Here is a 25,703-nt window from a genome sequence, read left to right as displayed (position 1 = left end):
AAACTCAATGAGATAAAAGAAGATTAGTTAGACAACACAATGAAATAAGAAAAACTATCCTGGATATGAAGGAAAAAACTTATTAAGAGATTAATGCCATAAAAAAGAAGGTAGCAAAAGAACTCCCAGAACTGAAGGATTTAATCACAGAAAAACAAAACAAAGCAAACAAACAAAGAATGAAACAAGAGCTTAAGCAGCAGCTAAGGCAAGCAGAAGAAAGAATTTTTGTTCTTAAAAATGGTCTTTTCAAAATAACATAGGCCATGTGGAGGGCATGGGGAATGATTACAATGTGTAATGCTGACTAGCTAATAATAATAATGATGATGATGATGATAAAAGAAGCACAAGGGGGATTCTTCAGATACAAAAATAAATAAATAAACAAATAACACAGGCAAACAAAAACATTTTTAAAAAGGAAAAACTAATTTTAAAAATGAATAAAATGGTACAGGGAGCCAGCAAGAACCTTAAGTGCACAGACATTGCATCATGGGTGTTCTGGAAGGGGAGGAGAAAGGTAAAGCCATTGAAAACTTCTTCAATGAAATAATAGAAGAAAGATTATTACCTCACAAATACAGGGAGAGATGCAGACCTTTGGATCCAGGAGGCTCAAAGATCCCCAATTGATTCAAAATGATGATGATGATGATAAAAGAAGCACAAGGGGGATTCTTCAGATACAAAAATAAATAAATAAACAAATAACACAGGCAAACAAAAACATTTTTAAAAACGAAAAACTAATTTTAAAAATGAATAAAATGGTACAGGGAGCCAGCAAGAACCTTAAGTGCACAGACATTGCATCATGGGTGTTCTGGAAGGGGAGGAGAAAGGTAAAGCCATTGAAAACTTCTTCAATGAAATAATAGAAGAAAGATTATTACCTCACAAATACAGGGAGAGATGCAGACCTTTGAATCCAGGAGGCTCAAAGATCCCCAACTGATTCATTCCATAAAAATCTTCTCCAACATATATTATAGTCAAACTGGGAAAGCTCAAAGACAAAGAGAAAATCTTAAAAACAGCAAGAGAAAGGTGTCAAGTCACCTACAAGGGAGTCCCCATCAGACAAACAGAAGAAACTACAGAGTTTCTCAACAGAAACTCTATAGGCCAGAAGAGAATGGGGTGATGTATTCAAAATACTAAAAGAAAAAAGCTTCCAGCCAAGAATACTATACTCAACAAGGCTATCTGTCAGAAATGAGGGAGAAATAGTTTCTTTCCCAGATAAACAAAAACTGCAGGAGTTCACTACCATATGCCAAGCCCTAAAGGAAATCTTCAAGGGAGTCCTGCATCTGGAATCCAAAAAATGATAATCACTACCATGAATACACAAGTAAGAACAAAACTAACTAGTAGAACAAATATTCAAATGAAAGAGAGAAAGAAACTATATCTTACCTCCTCAGAAAAACCAACAAACACCAAAGACAAACAATAAAAGGGAAAGAAACAAACAAAAGATATTTAACACTTCCAATTGAAATGTCAGCAAAATTCTCGGAGTAAAACAATACCTTTTGATAACAACCCTAAATGTGAATGGATTAAATTCCCCACTTAAAAGACATAGAATGATTGATTGCATTAACAAGCTAGACCCGACTATACATGCTGTCTACAAGAGACTTGTTTCACCTGTAAAGACACACACAGACTAATACTGAAAGAATGGAAAAAGATATACCACAGAAATGGAAAAACAAAAGGGAGCAGGAATAGATATTCTCATATTGAATAAAACAGACTTTAAACCAAAAACCATAAAAAGAGATAAAGAAGGACATTACATAATGATGAAGGGATCTATCCTTCAAGAAGACATAACCATCATAAATATGATTATGATTACCCAACACTAGACCACTCCAATATGTAAAGCAAACACTATTAAGCCCTAAAGAAAGAGATAGACCCTAATATGATAACAGTAGGGATAATCCCTCTCTCAGGATTGGACAGATTATGCAGGCAGCAATAAAGAAACACAGGATTTACACTTCATTTTTAACCAATTGGCATGGCAGATGCCTACAGAACACTTTATTCAACAACTATACAAAATATATTCTTCTCATCAGCACATGGAATGTTCTCCAGCATAGACCACATATTAGATAACAAATCAAGTCTCACCAAATTATAAAAAAATTGAAATCATTTCAAATATCTTTTCAGACCATAGTGGATTAAAACTAGAAATTGATTACATGTGAAACTCTGGAAACTATAAAAATACATGGAAATTAAACAACATGCTCTTTATCAACCTAAGGTTCCAAAAAGAAATTAAGCAGGAAATCAAAAAACTTCATGGAACTAATGAAAATAAAGATGTATCATACAAAACCAATGGGACACTGCAATAGTAATACTAAGAGGGAAGTTTATTGCAATAATCACCTGCATCTAAGGAATAGAAAGATTGCAAATAAACAACCTAGTGTTACAAATCAAAGAACTAGAAAAACAAGAAAAATCCAATCCAAAATTTGTATATGAAGAGAAATTATTAAGATCAGATTAAAACTAAATGAAATGGAACCCAAAAAACAATACAAAAGATCAATGAAACCAAAAAAGTTGTTTTTTGGAGAAGATGAACAAAATAGACAAACTATTAGCAAGGCGATCTAAAAAGAGAAGAGGGAAGACACAAATAATAAAAATCAGAAGTGAAAAAGAAGCCATTACAACTGATACCAACGAAATACAAAGAATCATTAGACACTATTATAAACAAGTCTATGAAAATAAATTTGAAAACCTGTAGAAAATGTGTAAAGTCTGCACACATACAAACCACCCAGACTGAATCAAGAAGAATTAGAAAACCTGAGCAGACCAATAACAAGCTACAAAATTCAAGCAGAAATCAACATTTTCCCAACAAAGAAAAGCCCAGGACAAGATGCCTTTACTACTGAATTCTTCCAGACATTTTAAGAGGAACTAATTTCAGTTCCCTTCACACTGTTCCAAAAAATTGATACAGAGGCCATTCTCCCAGACTCATTCTATGAGGGCAGCATCACCCTGATACTAAAACCAGACAACGATATAGCAAAAAATTAAAACTACAGGCCAATATCTCTGATGAATATAGACACAAAAATTCTCAATAAAATATTAGCAAATAGCATACAGCAACACATCAAAAAAATTATACACCATGATGAAGTGGAATTCATCCTAAATATTCAAGGATGGTTCAATATATGTGAGTCAATAAATGTGATACACCACATCGACAACATGAAGAGCAAAACCATATGGTTATCTCAATAGATGTAGAAAAAGCTTTGGACAAAATTCAACATCCTTCATGATAAAGACTGTCAGCATATGAGGTACAGAGGGAAAATATCTGAACACAACAAACAAGACCAAAAACAAGGATGCCCACTCTTCCCACTCCTATTTTACATATTATTAGAAGTACTAGCAGAGCAATCAAGCAAGAGAAAGAAATGAAGGGCGTATAAATTGGAAAAAACAAAGTCAAATTGTCCCTGTTTGCAGATGGCATCATCTTATTTACAGAAAAACCTAACAACTGCACAAAAAAACTCTTACAGCTGATAAGCAAGTTCAGTAAAATTTCAGGATACAAAATCAGTAAACAAAGATCGGTAGCATTATTATACTCCAATAATGAACTAGCAGAAAAAGATAGAAAGAAAGAAAGCCCATTTATGATAGTCACCCCAAAATAAAATACCTAGGAATAAATATGAGCAAGGGGGTGAAAGATCTCTACAATGAGTACTACAAATCAGTGCTGAAAGAAATTAAAGACAACACACAATAAATAGGAAGACATTTCATGTTCTTGGATTGGAAGAATTAACATTGTGAAATGACCAAAGTGATCCAAAGATTCAATTCTATGCCCACCAAAATACAAATGACACTCTTCACAGAAATAGAAAAAGGAATCTTAACACTCATGTGGAACAACAAAAGACCCTGAATAGCCAAAGATTTCTGAACAAAGCATAAATAAATAAAGCTAGAAACATTACACTATCTGATGTCAAATTATACTACAAAACCATAGTAACCAAAGCTGCTTGGTACTGGCATAAAAAAAAACACACAGACCAATGGAACATGACAGAGAACCTGGATATCAACGCACATACTTACAGGTAACTTGTCTTTGACAAGGACAACAAGAACAAATTGGGAATAAGACTGTCTCCTCAAGAAATTGTGCTGGAAAAATTCAACAACCATAGGTAGAAGAATGAAACTAGATGGGCACCTCTTGCCATATGCCAAAAATTAACTCAAAATGGATTAAAGACTTAAATATAAGTCCTGAAATTATAAAACTCCAAAAAGAAAACACAGGGGAAACACTTCAGGTAGTAGGACTGGGCAAAGACTTTATGAATAAGACTCCAAAAGCACAGGCAATAAAAGAAAAAAAAAAATAGACAAATAGGATTATATCAAACTAGAAAGCTCTGGCACAGCAAAAGAAACAATTAACAAAGTGAAATGACAACCTACAGAATGGGAGAAAATATTTGCAAACTATACATCCTATAAGGGATTAATATCCAGAATATACAAGGAACTCCAACAACTTAATGATAGAAAGAAAAACCAAAACAAGTAACCCAATTTGAAAAATGCTCAAAGAACTAAATATATATTTCTGAAAGGAAGATAAGTGAAATAAGCCAGGCATGGAAGGAAGAATACTGCATGTCCTCTCTCAAAAGTGTTAACTAAAAAAACCCAAATAAATAGAAATAGGAAGAAAGATACAACAATCACAATAATTCATTGACTTTTCAAAAGGAAGGTAACAGAAATGAGGCCACCAGAGGTGGGGAAGTGAGAGGAAGACGGGACTTTAGAGAGAAATTGTTAGAGAACCATGAAAAAATGATTATACTGTGTAATGCTGAATATGCTAATTATCCTGATTTGAGCATCACGGATTGTGCACAGGTATTGATATGCAAGACTGTGCCCCACACAGATATATATACAATAAATTATGTTTCAATAAAAAATAATAAATTAAATACAATTATATTAAGAAATTTACAGATACCCACAATTACTATTGCTACTCAATATAATTTCAGAAAATTTAATAATTCATTTAGAGCAAAGTCCAGGAAATAAAGAACTGGTAAAAGTACTAGAAGAAAAAATAAAATTAAAAATTAATAAAATTATCTCTTTTACTTGATGATATGTTAGATGCCTAGAACATCTAAAATACTAGAAAATTAATAAAAATTCTGAAAATAACTTAATTTCATGGAAAAATAAGAATTTATTTTACTTTTCTTTTTTTTCTTTTTTCTTTTATGTTCTTTAGCAAAGTACTCAAAATGGTAACAGAGAAAAAATTCCTTTCATGACAACAAAAAATTATCAAAGTTACATGTGTAAATTTAACAAAAAAGTTAAATAATCTTCAAGAAGAAAATTATAAAACATTATTAAAAATACAAAGAAAATCCAATGAGAAGTAATTTATTTTCAAATGAATGTACAAATTAATTGCAATTCTAGTTAGCATCATATTAGCACTTTTTTCTGTTTGAAACATATAAATAAGTCTTCAAGTTCATGTAAACAAATACATTTCTTAACTCATTTATTTCTTAATAAACTATGGAAGAGTGTTGAAGCTATTGACTTAACAGGTAGTAGAATATACAACAATGGCCTTGTGATCACATCAGCACAGTATTCTTGAAGGAATGAATACAACTATCACTGAAATAATACAGAGAAGCCAGAACCCGATCCCAGTTATTCTGTGACAAAGTGTTATTTAGACGCATGGCGAGAAGGAAGGCAGAACCAGCTGGCTCTCCATCTGGATGGGAGGAAAAACACACTCTCGTTTTATACCGTATGAGATGAATGAAAATCTATTCTGCAGTGTTACTGAGGAGACGACATTTACAACTTGGGAGCAAAAGACATTTCTGAACCAAGACTGCGTCCAAAAGTCATCACACACAGATAGACCTGGCCTCATAAATATTAAAAATGCTTCATGGTGAAAGTTGCTACATTGATGGAACTATAGTAAAATATTTGTAAAGAAAGTGACAGGCAAAGAATTCAAATCTACAGCATACTAAGAGCAGTTAAAATCGAGCTCAGTCAAATAAAGGAGAAAGAACTGAGTGGATAATACAGAGAAGGACAGATGCAAGTAGCCAAAAATGAAGAAACAGTTTTAAATTCACCAACATCGAGGGAAAACAAATAAAGTAACAATGAGATATCACTGTATGCCACACTGGCAGAAAAAGTAAGAAAAAAACAATCACGTCTACTGCTAGTGTGGATGTGCAGAAAGGGTATTCTCAGTCGTGGCTGTGACATGTCACCGCAGTTTTAGCAAGCAATGCGGCAGCCCTGAAAACTGCCTTCCATCTGGAAATTCCGAAGCTGGGGAGCTAAGCTGGGATTAAAGCGGTGGCACCCAGGGCATGTCAGGCTCCCTCTGCAAGGGTGAGGCAGAGCCACCGTAATTACCCAGAGCGAGAACCGTCACCAGCAGTGACCAGGAAGGGCCGGAGCTCCATCAGACGGGGAGAACCTCCAGGAGGCTTTATCCCCAGGTGAATTAAAGATGCAGAGAACATGCATCACATAATCCTGCTTTTGTTAACAACATTCCAAAGAAAATACCCGTGCTTAAGCTCCTCTATACGTAGCTGTATGAGAATTCAGATTCTATGAAGGATACATGCTAATTCAGAAAAGAAAAATTAAAGTCATCGTAGGACGAACCCCTGGAACCCCTTATTCTGCTCCTGCCAACTTCCTGCTGTCATCTAGGTGACCATATTCCCCTCTGCCCTCTCCATACACACAATTTAAAATCAAAGTTTTTGAGTCGGGTCACCTGGTTTGGTGTTTGGGGGGGCAGCGGCACTGAGTGTCTAATATGGGGATAAGGAGGGGACAGGGGCATGCACAGTTGCACAACGAGGAAGATGTGGGGAGGGGAGGGAGAGTGTGTGACAGAAGTCGCCCACAGTCCTAAATTTATCCACTGCCCTGTGATCGCATTTGTGTGTGGGTCTACAAGTGGGACATTAGAAACTCATATTGGAATCAAAACCAGTTTAGAACCTGCATCAACGTGAGGACCATGTATGTGGACAGAGAGGGGGTTATGGGGTAGCAAGAGATGTGAAACTAACTCAACTAGCTTTCACCATAAGAACATGAGTGACCTAAAGTGAAGGGAGAGGAATAATGTGACACGAACGGAAAACAAGGGACACGAAGGACGGATGGACTGGACAGAACAGCTACCACCAGAACTGTACACACATCCAGAGATTAACCGTTCTAAGGTCACCAGGCTCAGTGCCACAGATAAGCTCTACCGACACTTGCAGAGCAGGTGACTTGATTCTCAACTAGTCCTAAGCGTGTGCAAGAGTGGAAAGCCCTGATCATTGTGCGATGCAGGCGTGTCTCTAACACCCGAGACAGAGAGGTGTAGCACAGGGAGGAAAGCAAAACTGTAGCCCATTTCACCTGCAACATTTAAAATTACCTAATAAAATATCAGCAAATGGATTTTAAGAATAAATAGAAATCCACACAGTTGTCAAGCAGGCCTGTTGCAAGAACACCAAGACAGCTCAGGCCTGGAAAATCTGCCAACGAAATTCACAATGCATTAAAGTAGAAACTCTGTTTTCTCCTCAACTAATGCCGGGGAAGCATTGGGCAAAACTGCTGCCCACATGTTTCACTCAAGCTCTCGGAAAATTACAAATAAAGGATAGATTTCTTGATGCAGTTGAAGCTGTCTAGCAGAAATCCATAGTAGACACAATACTTAATGAAAAAACCATTGTAATTATGACCATTATAATAAGAAACAGAACCAGAATGCTTCTATTTCCACTGCTTTTTAAAGTTTTTCCAGTTAAAGCAGTATTTCATGTAGGTATATAAATGTGTGTGGTGTGTGTGCACGTAACAAGAAGTTTAAATATTGAAAATGAGGGGGGAAATTTAATTACTTTCAATAAAAACTCACACTATATGCATTACGTATAAAACGCAACAGTATCGAGATTACCTCTTACACTAATGAGACCTTGGAAAGTTGGCCAGACACAAGACGAATATTCAAAAGAATCAATACGTTTCCCTACACATGGGGGATAACCAGTTAAAAAATATAATTGAGCAGGGTTTTATTCACTACAACAGTAAAATCCACTAAAATCTATTAAAATTTATGCAAGCCATTAGCAAACCAACCTGTAAATCTTAAGGAAGGATGTAAAAGACCTGATCAATTGAATAAATGCTCTTATTTTTGAACAGGAAGCCTCTATTTTGTAAAACAGAAATGTACATTCAAATTCATGCATAAACAAAAGATATCCCATTCAAAATCCCAAGATTTTTCATAGAGATTGACAAGCTAATCCTAAAATTTATAAGGAAGAACAATTTGAGAAAGAGCCAAGAAGACAAGTAAAAGCAGAAAAGAGGATCCTTGCTCTATTGATCATGCACACATAATCTAAAACTACAGTGATTGAACATATATCAGTGGGAGCTAGAGTTTAAAGACTAATGCTTATTGCAGTTTAGCAGATGATAAAGGAAGCTTTTGAAATAGGTGTTGAAAAGTGGAATATTTTTAAAATGACCAGCCATTTAGAAAAATAAAGTTAGATTTCTTTCTCACACTGTTCACAAAAATAAATTGCTAATGAAAAAAAGTTTTATATCAACCCTGATCTTTAACATCTTTGAAAGAAAATATAGGAAAATATATTTATGACCTTCAGAGAGGGAAGACCTGCTCAGTAAGACAAGAATTTACATGTCCTTGAGGAAAAAACATTGCTTAATTAAAATATACCAAAATTTAAATCTCATTTTAGGAATAATGACATCACTGACAAAATTAAAAGGGACGCAACCATGAATAAGTAACAAGGCCTAGAGTGTACAAAATGGAACAGGGTAATAGAATTAAAGGTGAAAGCTATACAGACAGAGGCTTTAATTTACTATGAATATGAAACACAAGGTACTTTATTTTCATCCATCAGATTGGAAAATTATAGGAGATAAATAATATTAATGTTTGCTGATAAATAATCGTTAGAAAATGCAATTTATGATCCCATTTCTGTAGGGCAATTTAGGAATGGCTATTAAAATTAAAACGTGCACATAACCCACGATCCGCTAAGTCCACTTATTATACACCTGGAGATAAACATATCCAGGCACACAAGGAGGCTTGTGTAGCTTTTTTTGTTTTATTTTGGAGCTATGTTAATAATACCAAGCAAACACACTGATAGCAGCAGTTAATTATGGAAAGGGTAATAGAACTGAGTATTAAAGGCAGCGGGGACTTTACAGTAATATTTGAAATTTTACAATGATCAAGTATTCATGAGCTATGCATATAATTAATAACGTATAAAATTTTTAAAGAGAAAAATGCAAAGAAAGAAAGAAAGATCATCGGGCTGCAAAGTGTCTAATGTGTTGGAGGGAGATGACATCGGTGGTGTGGAGAGGCCCACTGGTGATCAGGAGAGGGTCACGCTTAGATGGAGTAGAGCGGTATTAAAGAGAAGGGTTGAGCAAAACAAGGTAAAAACAAACAGTTGTCACGGGTTTATATCGTGCATGTAATGCTGCTGTTGATGACTGTAGCGTAAGTGCAAGGTGAAAGAAGAGGAAAGAGCCCAGAGGAAGAACCACACAGCCAGAGCACAAGGGTGCAGGGAGGAAGAGGTTAACAAGGGAGTGGGGTGGAACATGGGGATTAATAGCAAAGACATCAAAGCCCTGAAAGTAATAACATTGATGCTGCTTCACACTCTCGAGGTCTGTAAGCCCCCAAGCAACAGGTACAGAGAGCCAGGGGAGAGATAAGAGAGTGAGAGATGGAGACAGGAATAGAGAGAGATAAAGAGATAGAGGAGAAAGGTGGGGAGAAGGCTGCCCCCCAACCACCAACACTGGCTGAGGCCCACGACTAGTTTACCTGTTTGCGGGTCAGCAGAATCAGTGACCAAATTAGACTCAGCCCTAACAGCATATCTATAAAGAGGTGAAATAGCTGAGATTATTAATTTATGAGCAGAGGAAGTTTGTTTTTATTTGATTAAGTTTTCCCAAGCAGATCTCTTCGTTGCTAGTCCAGGTTATACATTTGTATTCCAGTATTTCCTGCAGTCGATGGGTCTCACTGCCCGGAGGTGGCTGATCGGGCCAGCTGCACCCCACTAGCTGAGACCAGGAGGAGCAGGGCACAAATGAGAGCAGCTTCCTAAGATGCGGGATGCTACGAAGCTCTCGCTGCCTTAGCAGCATCAGCCAGAACTTGGATATTTAAAACATTTATTTCAATTTATAGTCTCATGTAGCTGCTGGAAACAAGTTTGCTTTAGGAATATTGAGCAAACATAGATATGAGTCATCATTTGAATTATCTTCTCTTTGTCTTTGGGATTCAAAAGTCCCAACTTGTTCCAAGCTCACTGAGAACCCCCCAACCTCACCCTCAGCCATAAATACTGAGTATAAACCTGATCCTTTCTGAGCAAAAAATGTCAAACATTAAAAAAGGCTGACTTATGATGTATTCTCTATTGGGTTTATGGAGCTACTTCTTGGATATATTGCATATTTTTCATCTTACTTTAGTGACCATTAGCTAAATCACTTAACAACTAAATCTGACCCTGGAGATAAACAGGATTTGAATAAATAACCACAGCACTTAACTACAAGCCAGAGGGTAAATTTCCATAACGCCCAGACCCACTGAAGAATTTCCAGAAGGAAAGACCTTGCTGGTCTTTCCTGCTGCTCTTGTCAACAGGCACACAGGTGTTCTCTCTTCAAGATATGTTCTTGTCTTTTATTTTTTAAACGATTGTAAAAAATGATTTTATTGTTATTTTTCCTTAAGTTCAAAACTAATATACACTCAGTAACGAACATTTAGAAAACAGAAAAACAACAAGGAAAATATCATCTAAAAGTTCACGAATCCAGGGAACATGTTACCATTTTCAGAATATTGTTTTATAACGTGATTATTTAAAGTTGCATTGAATCCCATAAGCACCATAATTTAGTTAGTTCATCTTCTTTGATTAATGTCTAAATTACTTTCAATATTTTGATGATATAAGCAATTGTGATGGACAAATTTGTGCACTCATTTTATGGACATCCTTGGTGTTGTTCCTAGGAAAGATCTGTAGTGGTGGTATTACTGGATTTTATTTCATTTTGTGTTTTTTGTCATATTGGCTCCTGAATGTTTCCACCAATTCATACTTGCGCAAGCAATGTATGAAGGCAAATTATTTCTCTATGTCCTCAAGAACACTGCGATTATAATTTCGAAATTCCTTTCCAGTGTGTATATTAAAAACAATACCTCATTGTTAAGTTAGTTTATCTTTCATTTATATGTATGTGTGTAGGTTTGTGTATGAATACATGCACACACACGTTTATTCACTTGTAGTTTTCCTGGTTGTACCAGGTGTCTAATTTATGGGGTATTTAATTTTTCTCATTGCTTTGTAAGAGCTCCTTATGCCATAGAGACAACAGTTTCTGGTTGATCCCATATTTTGCAGTTTGTTCCCTGGTTTGTTGGTCTCTCGCCTCTGGCCTTGCTTCATGGCCCTGAGCCTCATTATAGGACCGTCAGATCAAAAGTCACTCCTCAGCTTTCCAGGACGAGCCCTCCAGGCCCATCCTTAGCTGGTCCAGCGCCTTTCCTCCCTGCTGCCTGCAGTTTGCTTCCCCAGCCTCTCTGCCCTCCCAGCCTCCACATCTGGTGGTCCAGGTGTCAATAAAGTGCTATGAACACTGGTTCTGGAATGAGGAAGCCAGGTTGGGCCAGAAGAGCAAGTCGAAATAGATGGAAAGAGGGTGCCTGGCATGGCTTGACTTCAAGACAACTGAGCCTTCCCAAAAGAGAAGGAGATAGGAAGAGAGATGCCTACTCAGAGTGCATGCGTTTCATTGGATATGGAGTGGGTAGCCACAAAGGAGCCAACACATGACCACCAAGACCCTCTGTGAGGGTCAGCACCTAACATCACAGCCGTCTGCTCCTGGTCATGGCCCCCTGTCTGTCCAACACACAGCTGAGTTACATAGATTTGCTCTTAGCACCCCATGTCAGCAGAAGGAGCCTGGAGCAGGTGTGTGCATGAATGTGCATGTGTGTGCACACAAGTGGGTATGAGTGTATTATGTGTGTGCACATGTGTGTATGAATATTTGTGCCTGTGTGCATGTGTGTGCATGTGTGTATGAGGGTGTGTGCATGAGGGTGTATACAGGTGGGTACAGGTGTTTGCATGTGTCAATGAGAGTGTATAGGTGTATGTGTATATGTGCACATGTGCGTATGGATGTGGGTGCCTTGTGCACATGAGTCTGTATGCATACATGTGTGTGCATGTGGGTGTAGGTACATGTGCGTGCATGTGTGTGGGTATGTTTGTGGGGGAATGTCTAGGGCCCAACACACTTTGCTCTTTTTTCCCACTCTGGTTCTTCCAAGGAGTCTTTTCTTACAGTAATACAGCTAATTTCTCCTCTATGGCTCCCCATCCCTCAGGCTTTAGACCACCCACCTCCTCTGTGGACCTGCCTTCTGGGACGGTGGTTGGAAACTTGGGGGAAGTCTGGTTTTTCCAGGATTGACTTATCCTCTAAGCACCATGGGCACAAGGCCTGGGGTGACATGAGTTAGTGTACTCACAAAGTGTTCTAATTTACTTTAAAATCAGAAGAAAAAAAAACTTTCAGGCCATTGAAAACTTTAAACATACACAATACATTTATTTTCATACTAATGATGCCACAAAATATAACTTTCAATATTATTTGTGGAGGAAGAAGCCCCTAAAGGCAAGACAGTACGAAGCTCACACCAATGTACATCCCTGTGTTTCCTTCTGAAAAGATGCTCTTCCTGACCAGAAGGCCTCTGACCTCCTCAGAGGTGTGCATGTCTCTGAAGGGCTGGAATTTTCCACAGGGACACTTGTCTGGTCTCAGCCCCCATTTGGTGGTGCCCACACAGTTTCACCTTCCAACTGTCCTTCCCTGCCCATCCTGCTAAACACAACTTTTCCACACCGAATATGGTCCAAGTACCCACACAGACGATGCTACTGCATCCATCCAGAACCAGTACTAAAACACCCTACTCAATGGTCAATATAAAACACATCCATAGGAGGAAGTCTCTCTCCTCAAAGCCAACTACAGAGTAATAGCACAAACAGGTGCTCTACCTGGTGACCAGACACCAATGTAGAGACAGCAGAAATATGAAAAAAGCAAGAAAATATGACAAAACCAAAGGAATACAATAATTCACAAGTACCAGACTTCACAGAGCAGAAATGACTGAAAAGGAATTCTGAGCAACAATCTTAAGGAAATTCAATGAGATACAAGAAGACTCAGTTATGTAATAGAAGGAAAAGAGAATGTCTATCCAGGACATGAAGGAGAAAATTTATAAAGAGATTAATACTTTTAAAAAGAATGTAGCAGAACTCCTAGTACTGAAGGACTCATTCAATGAGATTTTAAAAACCCAACTGAGAGCTTAAGTTGCAGGTTAGAGCGAAGAATTTTTTGTCTTGAAGATGGTCTTTTTGAAATAAGCTAGACGGACAGAATAAAGAAATAAAATTTAAAAATTGAGAGAAATCTAAGAGCTAGAAGACAATCTTAAGTGCACAAACATCTGAATCATGGGTGTTCCATAAGGGGAGAAGAAAGGAAAAGGCATTGGGAACACATTCAATGAAATAATAGCAGAAAATATCCCACGTATAGGGAGAAACATGGATGTTTAGACCCAGGAGGCTCAAAGATCTCCACACAGATTAAATCCAAAAAGGTCCTCTCCAAGACACATAATAGTCAAACTGGCAACAGTCAAAGACAAAGCGAAAATGTAAAAAATAGCAAGATAAAAGTGTCAAGTAATCTATAAGGGAGCCCCTATCAGAATAACAGCAGACTTCTCAACAGAAACTCTACAGGCCAGAAGAGAATGGCATGATGGATTCAAAATACTAAAAGAAAAAAGCTTCTAGGCAAGAATATTACACTCAGCAAGGTATCCTTCAGAAATGAGGGAGAAATGGTGTATTTCCCAGACAAACAAAAACTACATAAGTCCACCACCACAGTACCAGACATACAAAAAATCCTCAAGGGAGTCCTGCACCTGGAATCTCAAAATGATAATCACTACCATGAATATGTGAGAAAGGACAAAACCCAATGATAGAACAAAAATGCAAAGGACAGGGATGTCATTGCCTAAGACAGCACAGGTGGGAAGCTGGTTGTGTGCCTTCTTGATTCCTCATCTTGGACATGTTACACACACACCTCAAGCTCATGATCATCCTCTGCTTTCCCCAGATGTGTTCCTCTTACAGGGTCCATGAGCACAAGCTGGAAACTTTGGAGTCATTCTTGTCCCCTTCCTTTCCCTTGCTTGCCATATTGACTATATCACCAAGTCCAGTTGGTTTTATCTCCCCAATTCACCTCCACCACCATCTCTTGCCCCATCAAGGCTGCTCTTATATCTCCCGTGTGCTGCTGCCATTTCTTCCTGAGTAATCTCCCACATACATCCTGCTCCACTCCTCCACATATTTTCCCCATGCACAATGATTTTTGCAAACTTCCAATCTAGTCACATCATCCCAATCTGTCTACAAATACAGAATTCTGTAATAACCCATAGGCTCTGCAAAGTGCAGTCATTCCCTCTGATGCCCTTGCTCTACCCTCACTAACCACACAGACCCTTTCAATCTATACTCTTCCCATGACTCTTTTGTGAACATAGCTGTTCTCCATTCCCAAGACACTATTCCCACCCTTCTTTGCCTGATTAATGTCTGTGTACCGCTCACATTTCAGCTCAGGTCTCAATTCTTCAAAGAAATTTTCCTGTACCTCTGTGACTAGGTTAAAATTCCCCTATTACAGGCTGTAGAATGATATAACACCTTTGTAGAGCTTTTTAAAGTTGCAGTTCACACTTTTTTTGTGGATTTTCTTTTCTTCCATCTCTCTACTCCACCGTTTTCAAGGTTCATGAGCACAGAGAACTTTTCTGTGTTCACCATTATATCCCTCAAACAACAGTCTTCAATAAACAGAATGAATGAATGAAAAGATATGTGTCATATATGGAAAACATGGTGTTTGATATCCATGTGTGGTGGCATAGAAATGAGGGTGTCCCATATGTGACCCACAGACAATTGGCTAGACAGTGGTAAGGGGGATAATGTCCATGTATCTCTTGAAGTGGAAAACATTTAGTTTCATGACTTAAATGTTTCCTGATACACACACACACACACACACACACACACACACACACACACACATGCACACACAACCTGAAAGAAAAAAAAAAGCAAATGAAAAAGAGAAAGGAAATACATCTTATCACCTCAAAAAAATCAATAAATGCTGAAGACAAACAAGAAAGGGGGGAGAAAGGGACAAAAGATATTTAAAAAATCCAAAGAAAAATTGATAAAAAGCCAAGAGTAAGACAATACCTTTCAATAGTTACTCTAAATATAAATGTATTAAATTCCCCACTTAAAAGACACAGACTTACTGATTGGATCAAAAAGCTAGGCCCAAATATATATGCTGTCTGCAAAGGACTCATCTCACCTGTAAAGACGCACATAGACTAATATGAAAGAATGGAAAAAGATCAAATGAAAACCAAAAAAGAGCAGGAGAGGCTATTCTGTGATAAAATAGACTTTAAACCAAAAACCATAAGAAAAGATAAAGAAGAACATTATATAATGATAAAAAGATCTTCTATATAGCAAGAAGACAAAACAATCATAAATATATACACACCTAGATAAATAAAGCAAATTCTATTAGACCTAAAGAAAGAGATAGACCCCAGTATGATAATAGTTAGGGATCTGAGCAATCCTCTCTCAGCATTGGACAGATTATCTAGGCAAAAAATCAATAGAGAAACACGGGATTTGAGCTATATGTTAAACGAATTGTACCTGGCAGATATCTACAGAACATTTCACACAACAACTACACAATGTACATGCTCATGAGCACATAGAGTATTCTATGGGATAGTCCACATGTTAGACCACAAATAAACTCTCAACAAATTTTTGTAAATTGAAATCATTGTAAGTGTCTTTTCAGACCACAATGGATTAAAACTAGAAATCAAAAACAAGTAAAACTATGGATACTATATAAATACATGGAAATTATAAAACACGTTCCTGAATGACAAATGGGTCCAAGAAGAAATTAAACAGGAAATCAAAAAATATCTTGAAATTAATGAAAATAAAGACACATTATACAAAAACTTGTGGGATAATACAAAAGCAGTATGAAGATGGATGTTTATTGTAATAAATGCTTACTTCAAAAGAACAGAAAGATTTCAAATAGACAACCTAATACTATACCTCAAAGAACTAGAAAATAAGAACAATCTAATCCAAAAATTAGTCAACAGAAATAAATAATTAAGATCAGAGCAGAACTAAATGAAACAGAGACACAAAAATGATACAAAAGATCAATGAAACAAAAAGTTGTTTTTTTGAGAAGATAAACAAAATAGACAAACCATTAGCCAAGCTAAATAAAAAAAGAAAAGAGAAGATTGAAATTACAAAAATCAGAAATGAAAAAGGACACATTACAACCAATACCACAGAAATGCAAAGAAGCATTAGACACTACTATATACAATCAATATATATAATCTACTATATACAAACAAATTTGAAAACTTGGAAGAAATGGACAAATTTCTGGACACATACAAACTGATGAGACCGAACCTAGAAAAGAAAGAAAACCTGAACAGACCATTAACAAGCAACAAGATTGAAGCAGCAATCAAAAATATCCCAATAAAGAAAAGCCCAGGACAGGATGGCTTTACTGCTGAATTCTACCAAACCTTTAAAGAGGAATTAATACCAATTCTCTTCAAAGTATTCCAGAAAATTGAAATAGAAGCCCTTCTCCAAAACTCATTCTATGAGGCCAGCATCACCCCAATACCAAAACCAAAGACACAACAATAAAGGAAACTACAGGCCAATATCCTTGATGAACATAGACACAAAAATATTCAACAAAATATTAGCAAATAGTATACAGCAACACATCAAAAAATTATACACTATGTTCAAGTGGGATTAATCCCAGTTATGCAAGAATGGTTCAGCATATACAAATCACTAAATGTGATACACCACATCAACAAAATCAAGGATAAAATCCATATGATTATTTCAATAGATGCAGAAAAAGCAGTTGACAAAATTCAACATCACTTCATGATAAAGACTCCCAGAAAATTAGATATTGAAGGAAATTATCTCAAAACAATAAAAGCCATATATGACAAACCCAGTGCCAATATCATCCTGAAAGGAACAAGACAGATGCCCACTCTTACCACTACTATTTAACATGGTATTGGAAATACTAGCCTGAGCAATCAGGCAAGAGAAAGAAAAATGGGTATCCAGATTAATAAAGACAATGTAAAACTGTCCCTGTTTGTGGATGACATGGTCTCATATATAGAAAAACCTGAAGACTCCACAAAAATACTCTTAGAGCTGATAAATGATTTTAGTAAAATTTGAGTATACAAGATGAATGCATAAAAGTTAGTAGCATTTGTATACTCCAGTAGTGAAATAGCAGAAAAATAAATCAAGAAAGAAAGCCCATTTACAATAGTCATCATAAATAAATAAATATGTAAATACACAAATAAATAAAATGCCTATCAAAGAGGAGAAAGATCTCTACAATGAGAACTACAAATCAGTGTCGAAAGAAATTAAAGAGGTTACAAAAATATGGAAAGATATCCCAGGCTCTTGAATTGGAAGAATTAATGTGAAAATGTCCATACTACCCCAAAGTGATCTAAAAATTCAATACAATCCCTAAAAAATACCAATGACATTCTTCACTGAAATAGAAAAATTAATCCTAACATTCATATGGAAGAACAAAAGACCCCAGATAGCCAGAACAATTCTGAGCAAAAAAAAAAAAAAAAAGTATAAAGCCTAACACTACCTGACTGCAAATTATATTACAAGGCTATAGTAACCAAAACGGCATGCTACTGGCATAAAAACAGACACTCAAATCAATGGAACAGAATAGAGAACCCAGAAATATACACACATACTTACAGCCAACTCATCTTTGACAAAGGCAACAAGAACATACATTGGGGAAAAGACTGCTTCTTCAACAAATGGTGCTGAAAAAACTAGACATCCATAGGTAGAAGAATGAAACTAGACCCTCTTTCCATATACCAAAATCTACACAAAATCAAATAAAGACTTAAATATAAGACCTGAAACTATAAATCTCTTAAAAGAGAACATAGGGGAAACTGTTCATGAAGTAGAACTGGATAAAGACTTTATGAATGAGATTAATAGCACAGGCTACAAAAGAAAAAACAAACAAATGGGATTGCATCAAACTACAAAGCTTCTGCACAGCAAAAGAAACAATTAACAGAGAGAATAGACAACCTACAGAATGAGAGAAAATATCTGGAAACTGTGCATCTGACAAGGGATTAATATTCAGAATATTCAAAGAACTCAAACAAGTTTACAGTCAAAAAAATAAGTAACCCAATTAAAAATGGGCAAAGGAGCTGAATAGGCATTTTTTAAAGGAAGACATACAAATCTCCAACCAACACATGAAAAAATGCTCAACATCACTCTGCATCAGGAAAATGCAAATCAAAACTGCTTTGAGGTATCACCTCACTCTACTTAGAGTGGCCATTATCAAAAAGACAGAAATTAACAAATGCTGGTGAGGATGTGGAGAAAGGAGAACACTCCTACACTGTTTGCGAGACTGTAAAGTAGTGCAACCACTATGGGGTGTATATGTGGATATTCCTGAAACAACTACAGATTGAACTACTATATGATCCAGCAATGCCACTGCTGGGTATACACTCAAAGGAGTGGAAATCATCATGTCAAAGGGACACCTGCACTCCCATGTCTATCACAGCTCTATTTATGATAGCCAAGAGTTGGAACCAACCTAAAAGTCCATCAATGGATGACTGGATAAGTACAATGGAATACTACTCAGCCACGAAAAGAATGAAATCCTTCCATTCACAGCATTATGGATGAACTTAGAGAAAATTATGTTAAGTGAAATAAGTCAGGCACTGAAAGAGAAATACCACATGTCCTCACTCATAAGTGGGTGTTAAAAAAACAAACAAATAAATAAATAAAAGAAAGAAAGATACACCAAGCAAAATAATTTGTTGAACTTTCAAAAGGAGAGAACAGAACTGAGGTTACCAGAGGTGGGAAAGGGGGAAAGGAGGTTAGCAAGAAATTGGGAAAGGACCACAAAAAATTATTACATTGTATATTCTTGTATATACTAATTATCCTAATTTGAGCATCACATAATGCACACAGGTATTGATATTCAACTGTGTACCCCACAGATATGTATAGTCAATTATGTTTCAATAAAAAGAAAAATAGTTTCATGTTACCTTCTCTACAGCCTAGCAATTGTACCCCATTGTGACCTGTCTGTTAGGTTTGAGCATGTAGACAAAAATTTAGGTCTGAGTATGTTCTTTGCCTCATTATTTGTGATAGCATAACAACCACAACAAAGCTGAAAACAACTTAAGTGCTCATGAATAAGGAAATTGGTTAAATAAATTACAATGCATAGACATAATGCAATATTAAGAAGTCATAAACTATCAAATTTCTCTCCATTTAATGATATGGTGAGCTGTATAAGAATTACTGCTGAGTGACCTTTGCCAGAGCATGTATATAGTTTGCAAATGACATATATGTAAAAACAAACATACACACAGCTATACCATTGCATTATACATGCACACATAGGTCACTTCTGGTGGAGTACATTAGAAATCCATAACAGCTCTTACCTCCTCCTGAGAACTGGAGAAAAGAAGACGACTTCAACATTTCAATTTATATCTTTCTGTTTGACTTTTTTAAATGGCACTTATTAGTCTCATAATAAAAATGAAAAAGTTTTTTAAAAAAACTACCTGTATGGGAAAACATGGGTTTTGGTTCTCACAAGTGAGCTGGCAGTCAGTTCCTCCCCAAAATGCAGCTTTGCTGGTGCTCTGTGGGGTGAATGCGATGTCGTGACTGATATACTGTCCCCACACCGTCAGGAGATCAGAGTACTGGTCATCTTCTGTGACAGCCTCATTGGAAGCCTGAATTATTTTTCTTGTCACCTCCCGTACCTGGGCGAGAAGAGACCGTCATGTCCTGACATACGAAGTCCATATCACAGCAGGAAGACTACCCCCTCATGGTGCGGGTCTTCTGCTCCCAGGAGACCTGGCCCCGCAGCTAGGGTGGGAGAGAGTGAGCTTTGCAGACAGACATGCCTGGCCTTGAATCCCTGTCACTGACTTGGGTGATCTGGGGGCCTTTAACTTCTCTGACCTACGGTCCTCATCTGTTGGTGGATATCAATGTGTCGAGCTTTCAGGGCTGTTGCGGGGATTCAGAGTAAATTACAAAGCATCCAGCTATGAGTGTGTATAGTCCACCACTCAGAGGACGGAGCCTCTGTCCACAGAGGATCGTCCCAAGGCCTCAACACCTAGTGGAGTTTGTCTGGGTGGATTTCCAAATTGTTCAGGATCAATGACTCTTTTCTTCCCATTTCTTCCTTTCCGAACAGGGATGTGTATAACGGTCATCTTACGCTGTCCTGCCATCGTGTTCTGGAAATAAACAACTGACTTTCTTGTTTCACAGATGCAGAAGGGGAGGAATTTTACCCAGAGGCTCTACACACCTGATTTAGATGGTGAGATTGGATGGGATTTTTGGCATTGACTTGATGCTTAGTGGGAAGGAATTTGGGAGGACCTGAGGATGAGGTGAATGTATTTGCATGTGGAATGGATATGAATCTTTGGGGGTCAAAAGGTGGACTTTGGGAGGCAGAATAATGACCCCCCAAAGCTGTCTATTACCTAATCCTGGGAACCTGCACCTGTGATTACATTAAGGACCTTGAGGTGGGGAGATACCTCTAGATTTCCAAACGGGTCCAATCTAATTCACAAGTGTCCTTAAAATCTAAGACTCTTTCCCAACTGTGGTTAGAGGAGGTGCGACTTTGGAAGAAAGTCACAGAGAGATGTGATGCTTTTGACTTTGGAGGAACAGCAACGTGGTGCCCCCCAGAAGCTGGGAACAGCAAGAAAATGGGTTTCCCTGAGAGCTTCCAGAGTGAACGTAGTCCTGCTGACACTGTGACCTCAGCCCAGTGAAACCCATGTCAGACTTTTGACCTACTGAACTAGAAGATGGTAAATTTGTGTGGTTTTAAGCCACTAAAATTGTAGTAATTTGTTACAGCCAGAGCAGGAAACCAATGCAGTTCACATTTAGAGATACTTGAGATCTGATTTTTCTAATTAGTTATATAATTCTGAAAAAATATGGGTTTATAAAATCATAGTCTCACGATTCTTACAGTTCAAATAAACCTCAGGCGCTGAACTGGACTGTGTCTAGCACAAGATAGAAGAGATTATAGTACCCTATGCCACAGACAGTCTAACTGAGATTGAGAAGGTAAATGACTTGAGTCTGATGTGCTTGGCCCTCGTGGCCAGGCGCACTGAGCCTTCCTCAGTCACTCTCAGCATCCAGCTGTACCTGCTGGTCCTCACCACCTTCTGGGCACACTTAGTCCTCTCAATAAACACCCTTCTGGAAAAATTGCAGAAGTAAGGTGTTTCGTTTGCATAGCGGGACCCTGCGATGGTGTCTCAGCACACACCAGACCCTGACTGATGACACTGGAGCTCTGTGGGCTGAGCAGAGGACTCGCCGCTGGATTTCAGAAGAATTCCATTATTGAACATACAGTAAGAGCAAACACGCTGGTTTGTTCATTGGAGTAGTCAAATTGCGGGCAAATTTTTTTTTTTTTTTTTTTACAAACTGATCAGTAGATTGGGTCTGAGTTTGTTCAGAAAATGTTTAATTTGCCTCTGGGAGTGAAGTGGTAATCATCGTCTTTGCATAAATGAGTGAGTTAATTAATTAATCAGTGACTTTGTATGTACCTGGTTTTCTACCTCATGAATGAAGGAATTTATTGAAAACACTGAAGTGATTGTCAAGAGCAGAGATGTTGGAGTTAGATGAAACTTAATTTACATCTGCATTGTTCCTCTCACTAGCTGGGTGATCTTAACCTTCCAGAGCCTTGCCTTCTAGCCTGCAGAGACAGTGGTCCCCACCTTGTAGGGAGGTTAGCAGGATCAAAGGGAAATTATCGTGCATCAGGCACAGTGCAGGCAAATTGAGCAAGGGCTCAGTAAACAGTTAGTTTCCTCCACAATTATGGGAAGCGTGTTAGAATTATGGGAAACTAATCCTGACCCAGGTTAAGCAGCCTTCTGAGGTACCAACCGGGGGCAGTGGGAACCCATTGTATAAGAAGCCGGGGTTCCAGCCTCTGGGCTGACTGAAGCCGTCCTCATAGGCGGGAGGAAGCCATCTCGCCAGGGCAGTGTTGGAAGCTCCCCATCGAGGATGGTCTCTGTGGAAACAATGTGCGGACAAGCTTGAGATGGGGCAGAAGAAAGAAAGAAGCGGCATGTTCAAATACAATGCACCATCTCAAGGAACATAAGTGGGCAGCTTCCCCAAGACCCTTGGCTTGCAGAAGTCTTCCAACGGGGCGCACATTCCTGGTGGTCCCGAAAGGCCTTCCCAGGGGTCTTTGGACATGGCTGGTCTCTAGGGAACGGGTTGGCAAAGCCTCAGGCTCCACACTTTGCTGAGCCCGAGAAGCACCTGCCTGCAGGTGTCCGGCCCGCTGGACCCTTTTCACTCTCCCTTTCCGGTGGCCTTCCTCCTACTTTCGTTTTTCCAAAGGCGAGTCTTTCACCCTTTTATAATGTACCCTGGGGCACTTCGCTGCAGGACGGAAACTTCTGGTGCTCCACACAGAGACAATTTCAAATACTGCGGCATTAAAACATGCTTTAATCAAGGCCCCAGGAAATCGTCCATGGTGGGCACCTTTTCCTATCAAGTGTGTTTATCAGAAAGACAAAGTTTCTGTTAGAAACAGGGTAGTCTGAAACTTGCCGAAATGTTCTAAATTCAGAAGTGAGATGGTTCTCAAAGAATGTGTTAAATACATTTATTTGAATTAAAAATAAAGCCAGGCCTTTTCTCAGAGAAAGTTGTATTTCATTGATTGATTTGACAGTGAGAATGGACTGGGCTAATTGGGTTAAACAACGGTGTTTTCTGTAGGTAGAAAGATCTGCAGTTTCATTCCATTGGTCCAAATATATGATGGGTCTTCAGAAAGTTCATGGAAGAATTCATGTTTTATTTTTCCCCAAACATTTCAAAGTACCCTCGTATTTTGACAAAAATGTATTTAAAGTGCATAAGGCAAAGGTGTGTTTAATAATATTTTGATTTCACAAACTACTTCTGAGTATATTAAGTAAGGTGTCTCTATGGAGAAGGGGACAGGTATAATTAAGAGTCATTTGCTATGACTTGGAACATTTTTCAGAAATTGAGAAAATGAAAGACTAATGATTGGTGACATCCTCACAAAAGTCAGATGCTTTCCAATTTTTGTTAAAAATAAAAGTCAAAGGTCAACCTGATTGAGTTGTTTGCTGACCGAGCAGTGAAAGTAAGTTTATTGATAGCTCAGGATATGTCCATTTTCCTATGCATCTCGGAAGGGATTGTGAGGACCAGGTTTCATTATTATAACAAAACTTCTGTTCTCAATGGCATGCTCACATGAGAAAGGTGTCTAAGCTCCTTCACCTGCAAAGGCAAAAGCAAGCATGGGGTAGCTCTGGTTCTTTGTCCCATACTCAAATAGGGAGGGCAGCCGTATCGTTCATAATCCAAAGTGGGGCACTCCTGAGAACAAAGGGAGCACTATTCGTTATTAATATTTATGTTGCCTCAACAGATGCCTGGTCACTCAGCAATAGGTGACATTCACCCACCTGATGCATGAACTGACTGACAGTCCATACATCTCAGCAGCAAGTGAATTCCAGTACACTCACCTCTGTGCTTAATAACTTTTTGTTAACACTTATAATATATTTGAGCTGATTTAATCAAGTGACCTAATAAAAGTTGTAAAAAATAACTCAAATTTGAAGAAAGCAATCAGCATTCAGACCCTGTGCTACTATGTATAGAATATGTAGTATATATATATACTATATATACTATATATAGACCCCTGTGCTAAAATATATAGAATAAAACATATGCAAAAACAACTACATGACAAATTATTTAAATATATAAAATGAATGAATACATAATACATAATACAAACATAAATATTTGCAGAGCACATATAAAAGTAAAGGATTATGTAAAAGGAGAGAATAAAGGACTTTCAAGCATAAAATATGTTACATTTGGAAAAAAGTTATTGAAGGATTAGAATGGAAATATTAGTTCAGGGAGCAAAAAAAGAAAGGGAATTTTCTATTAGAGAAAACTTTGTTTTTTTAAACAGACTGTTCTGTGTGTAACATTGTCACAGTGTCCACGTTGCATTGGCATTTATCAGACAAGCCCATATGGTGACATCCAGCAACTGGGGCCTTTGTTTGGTGGGCGCAGTCATTGCAAAACACATCCAAGCTTGAAGGTGAGCAGCCGACAACTTCTGTCCAGGGCTTTGAGGCCACATGGCATAAGGATTTGAATTGGAAAAGATCGGGTCTAGACTTAAAAATTCTCTCATGTGTCTGATGTCTAGACACTTAGAAGATACAGGGAACGAAGTGCACGAGAATCATAACGAGATACATGACTTTTTAAAACTTTTAGAATGCTTGGAAATATAAGTATTTAAAATTTTAAATTACCACCTTTATGGATGTAACATGCATTAACCATCCTTATACAAATGTGACTGAGGTAGACGTTCGGCGTTGGAATGGGAACAGCGTGCTTGAGAGCTGTCTGTAATGCAGGCAACCGTGAGTCGGTCTACGCACGGGTGGCATCGGCCTCGGGCTCGGCCTCGGCGGTGGACACTTGCGAGTCTCCTAGGGACATGCCTGGCTCCTGACAGTACAGAGAAGAGGCTTCACTGCTGCTGTCGTTCACACGGCTGCTACTGCTCTCCAGAAGCATTCGAGAGCGACTAGTTAGCAACAGGCAGTGATGCCCTCGGGAGACGTGGTTACTTTGGCACGTCTTCGGGGACAGTGAGTGGAGAATAATTCTATTATTCATACCTCATTGATCTCCAGCACACCAAAGTGGCTCAGTTTGAAAAACTACACAGATACTAGTGCATTTAATTAGCTGCGATAAGTCAGCATTTGAAGATGAGCGTTTTAATAAACTGTTCAGATCGTTACAGTTGGTTTGTCTTTATTGAAATTCCATAAAGTGGGATGCATAAGGAGGTGCTATATCACTCAATTAAAAATAATGAAATGTTAATTTAAC

The 25,703-nt window shown here is 37.8% G+C and overlaps 1 protein-coding gene across 1 annotated transcript in view; it reads right to left on the bottom strand.

Annotated features, from left to right (window-relative positions):
- Positions 1 to 25,703, bottom strand: part of TPO (thyroid peroxidase) — a 79,724-nt gene that overhangs the window by 30,293 nt on the left and 23,728 nt on the right. The window contains exons 5-6 of the mRNA XM_063078685.1: positions 22,647 to 22,776; positions 20,243 to 20,449 (exon numbers count right to left, since the gene is read on the bottom strand). Coding sequence (XP_062934755.1) covers positions 20,243 to 20,449; positions 22,647 to 22,776 — 337 coding nt within the window. The remainder of the gene's footprint in view (positions 1 to 20,242; positions 20,450 to 22,646; positions 22,777 to 25,703) is intronic.

Source organism: Cynocephalus volans, chromosome 14 (genome assembly GCF_027409185.1).
Source record: "Cynocephalus volans isolate mCynVol1 chromosome 14, mCynVol1.pri, whole genome shotgun sequence".
Lineage (NCBI taxonomy): Eukaryota > Metazoa > Chordata > Mammalia > Dermoptera > Cynocephalidae > Cynocephalus > Cynocephalus volans.
The sequence above is the reverse complement of the archived record's forward strand: the minus strand, read 5'-3'. Positions and strand labels throughout refer to the sequence as shown.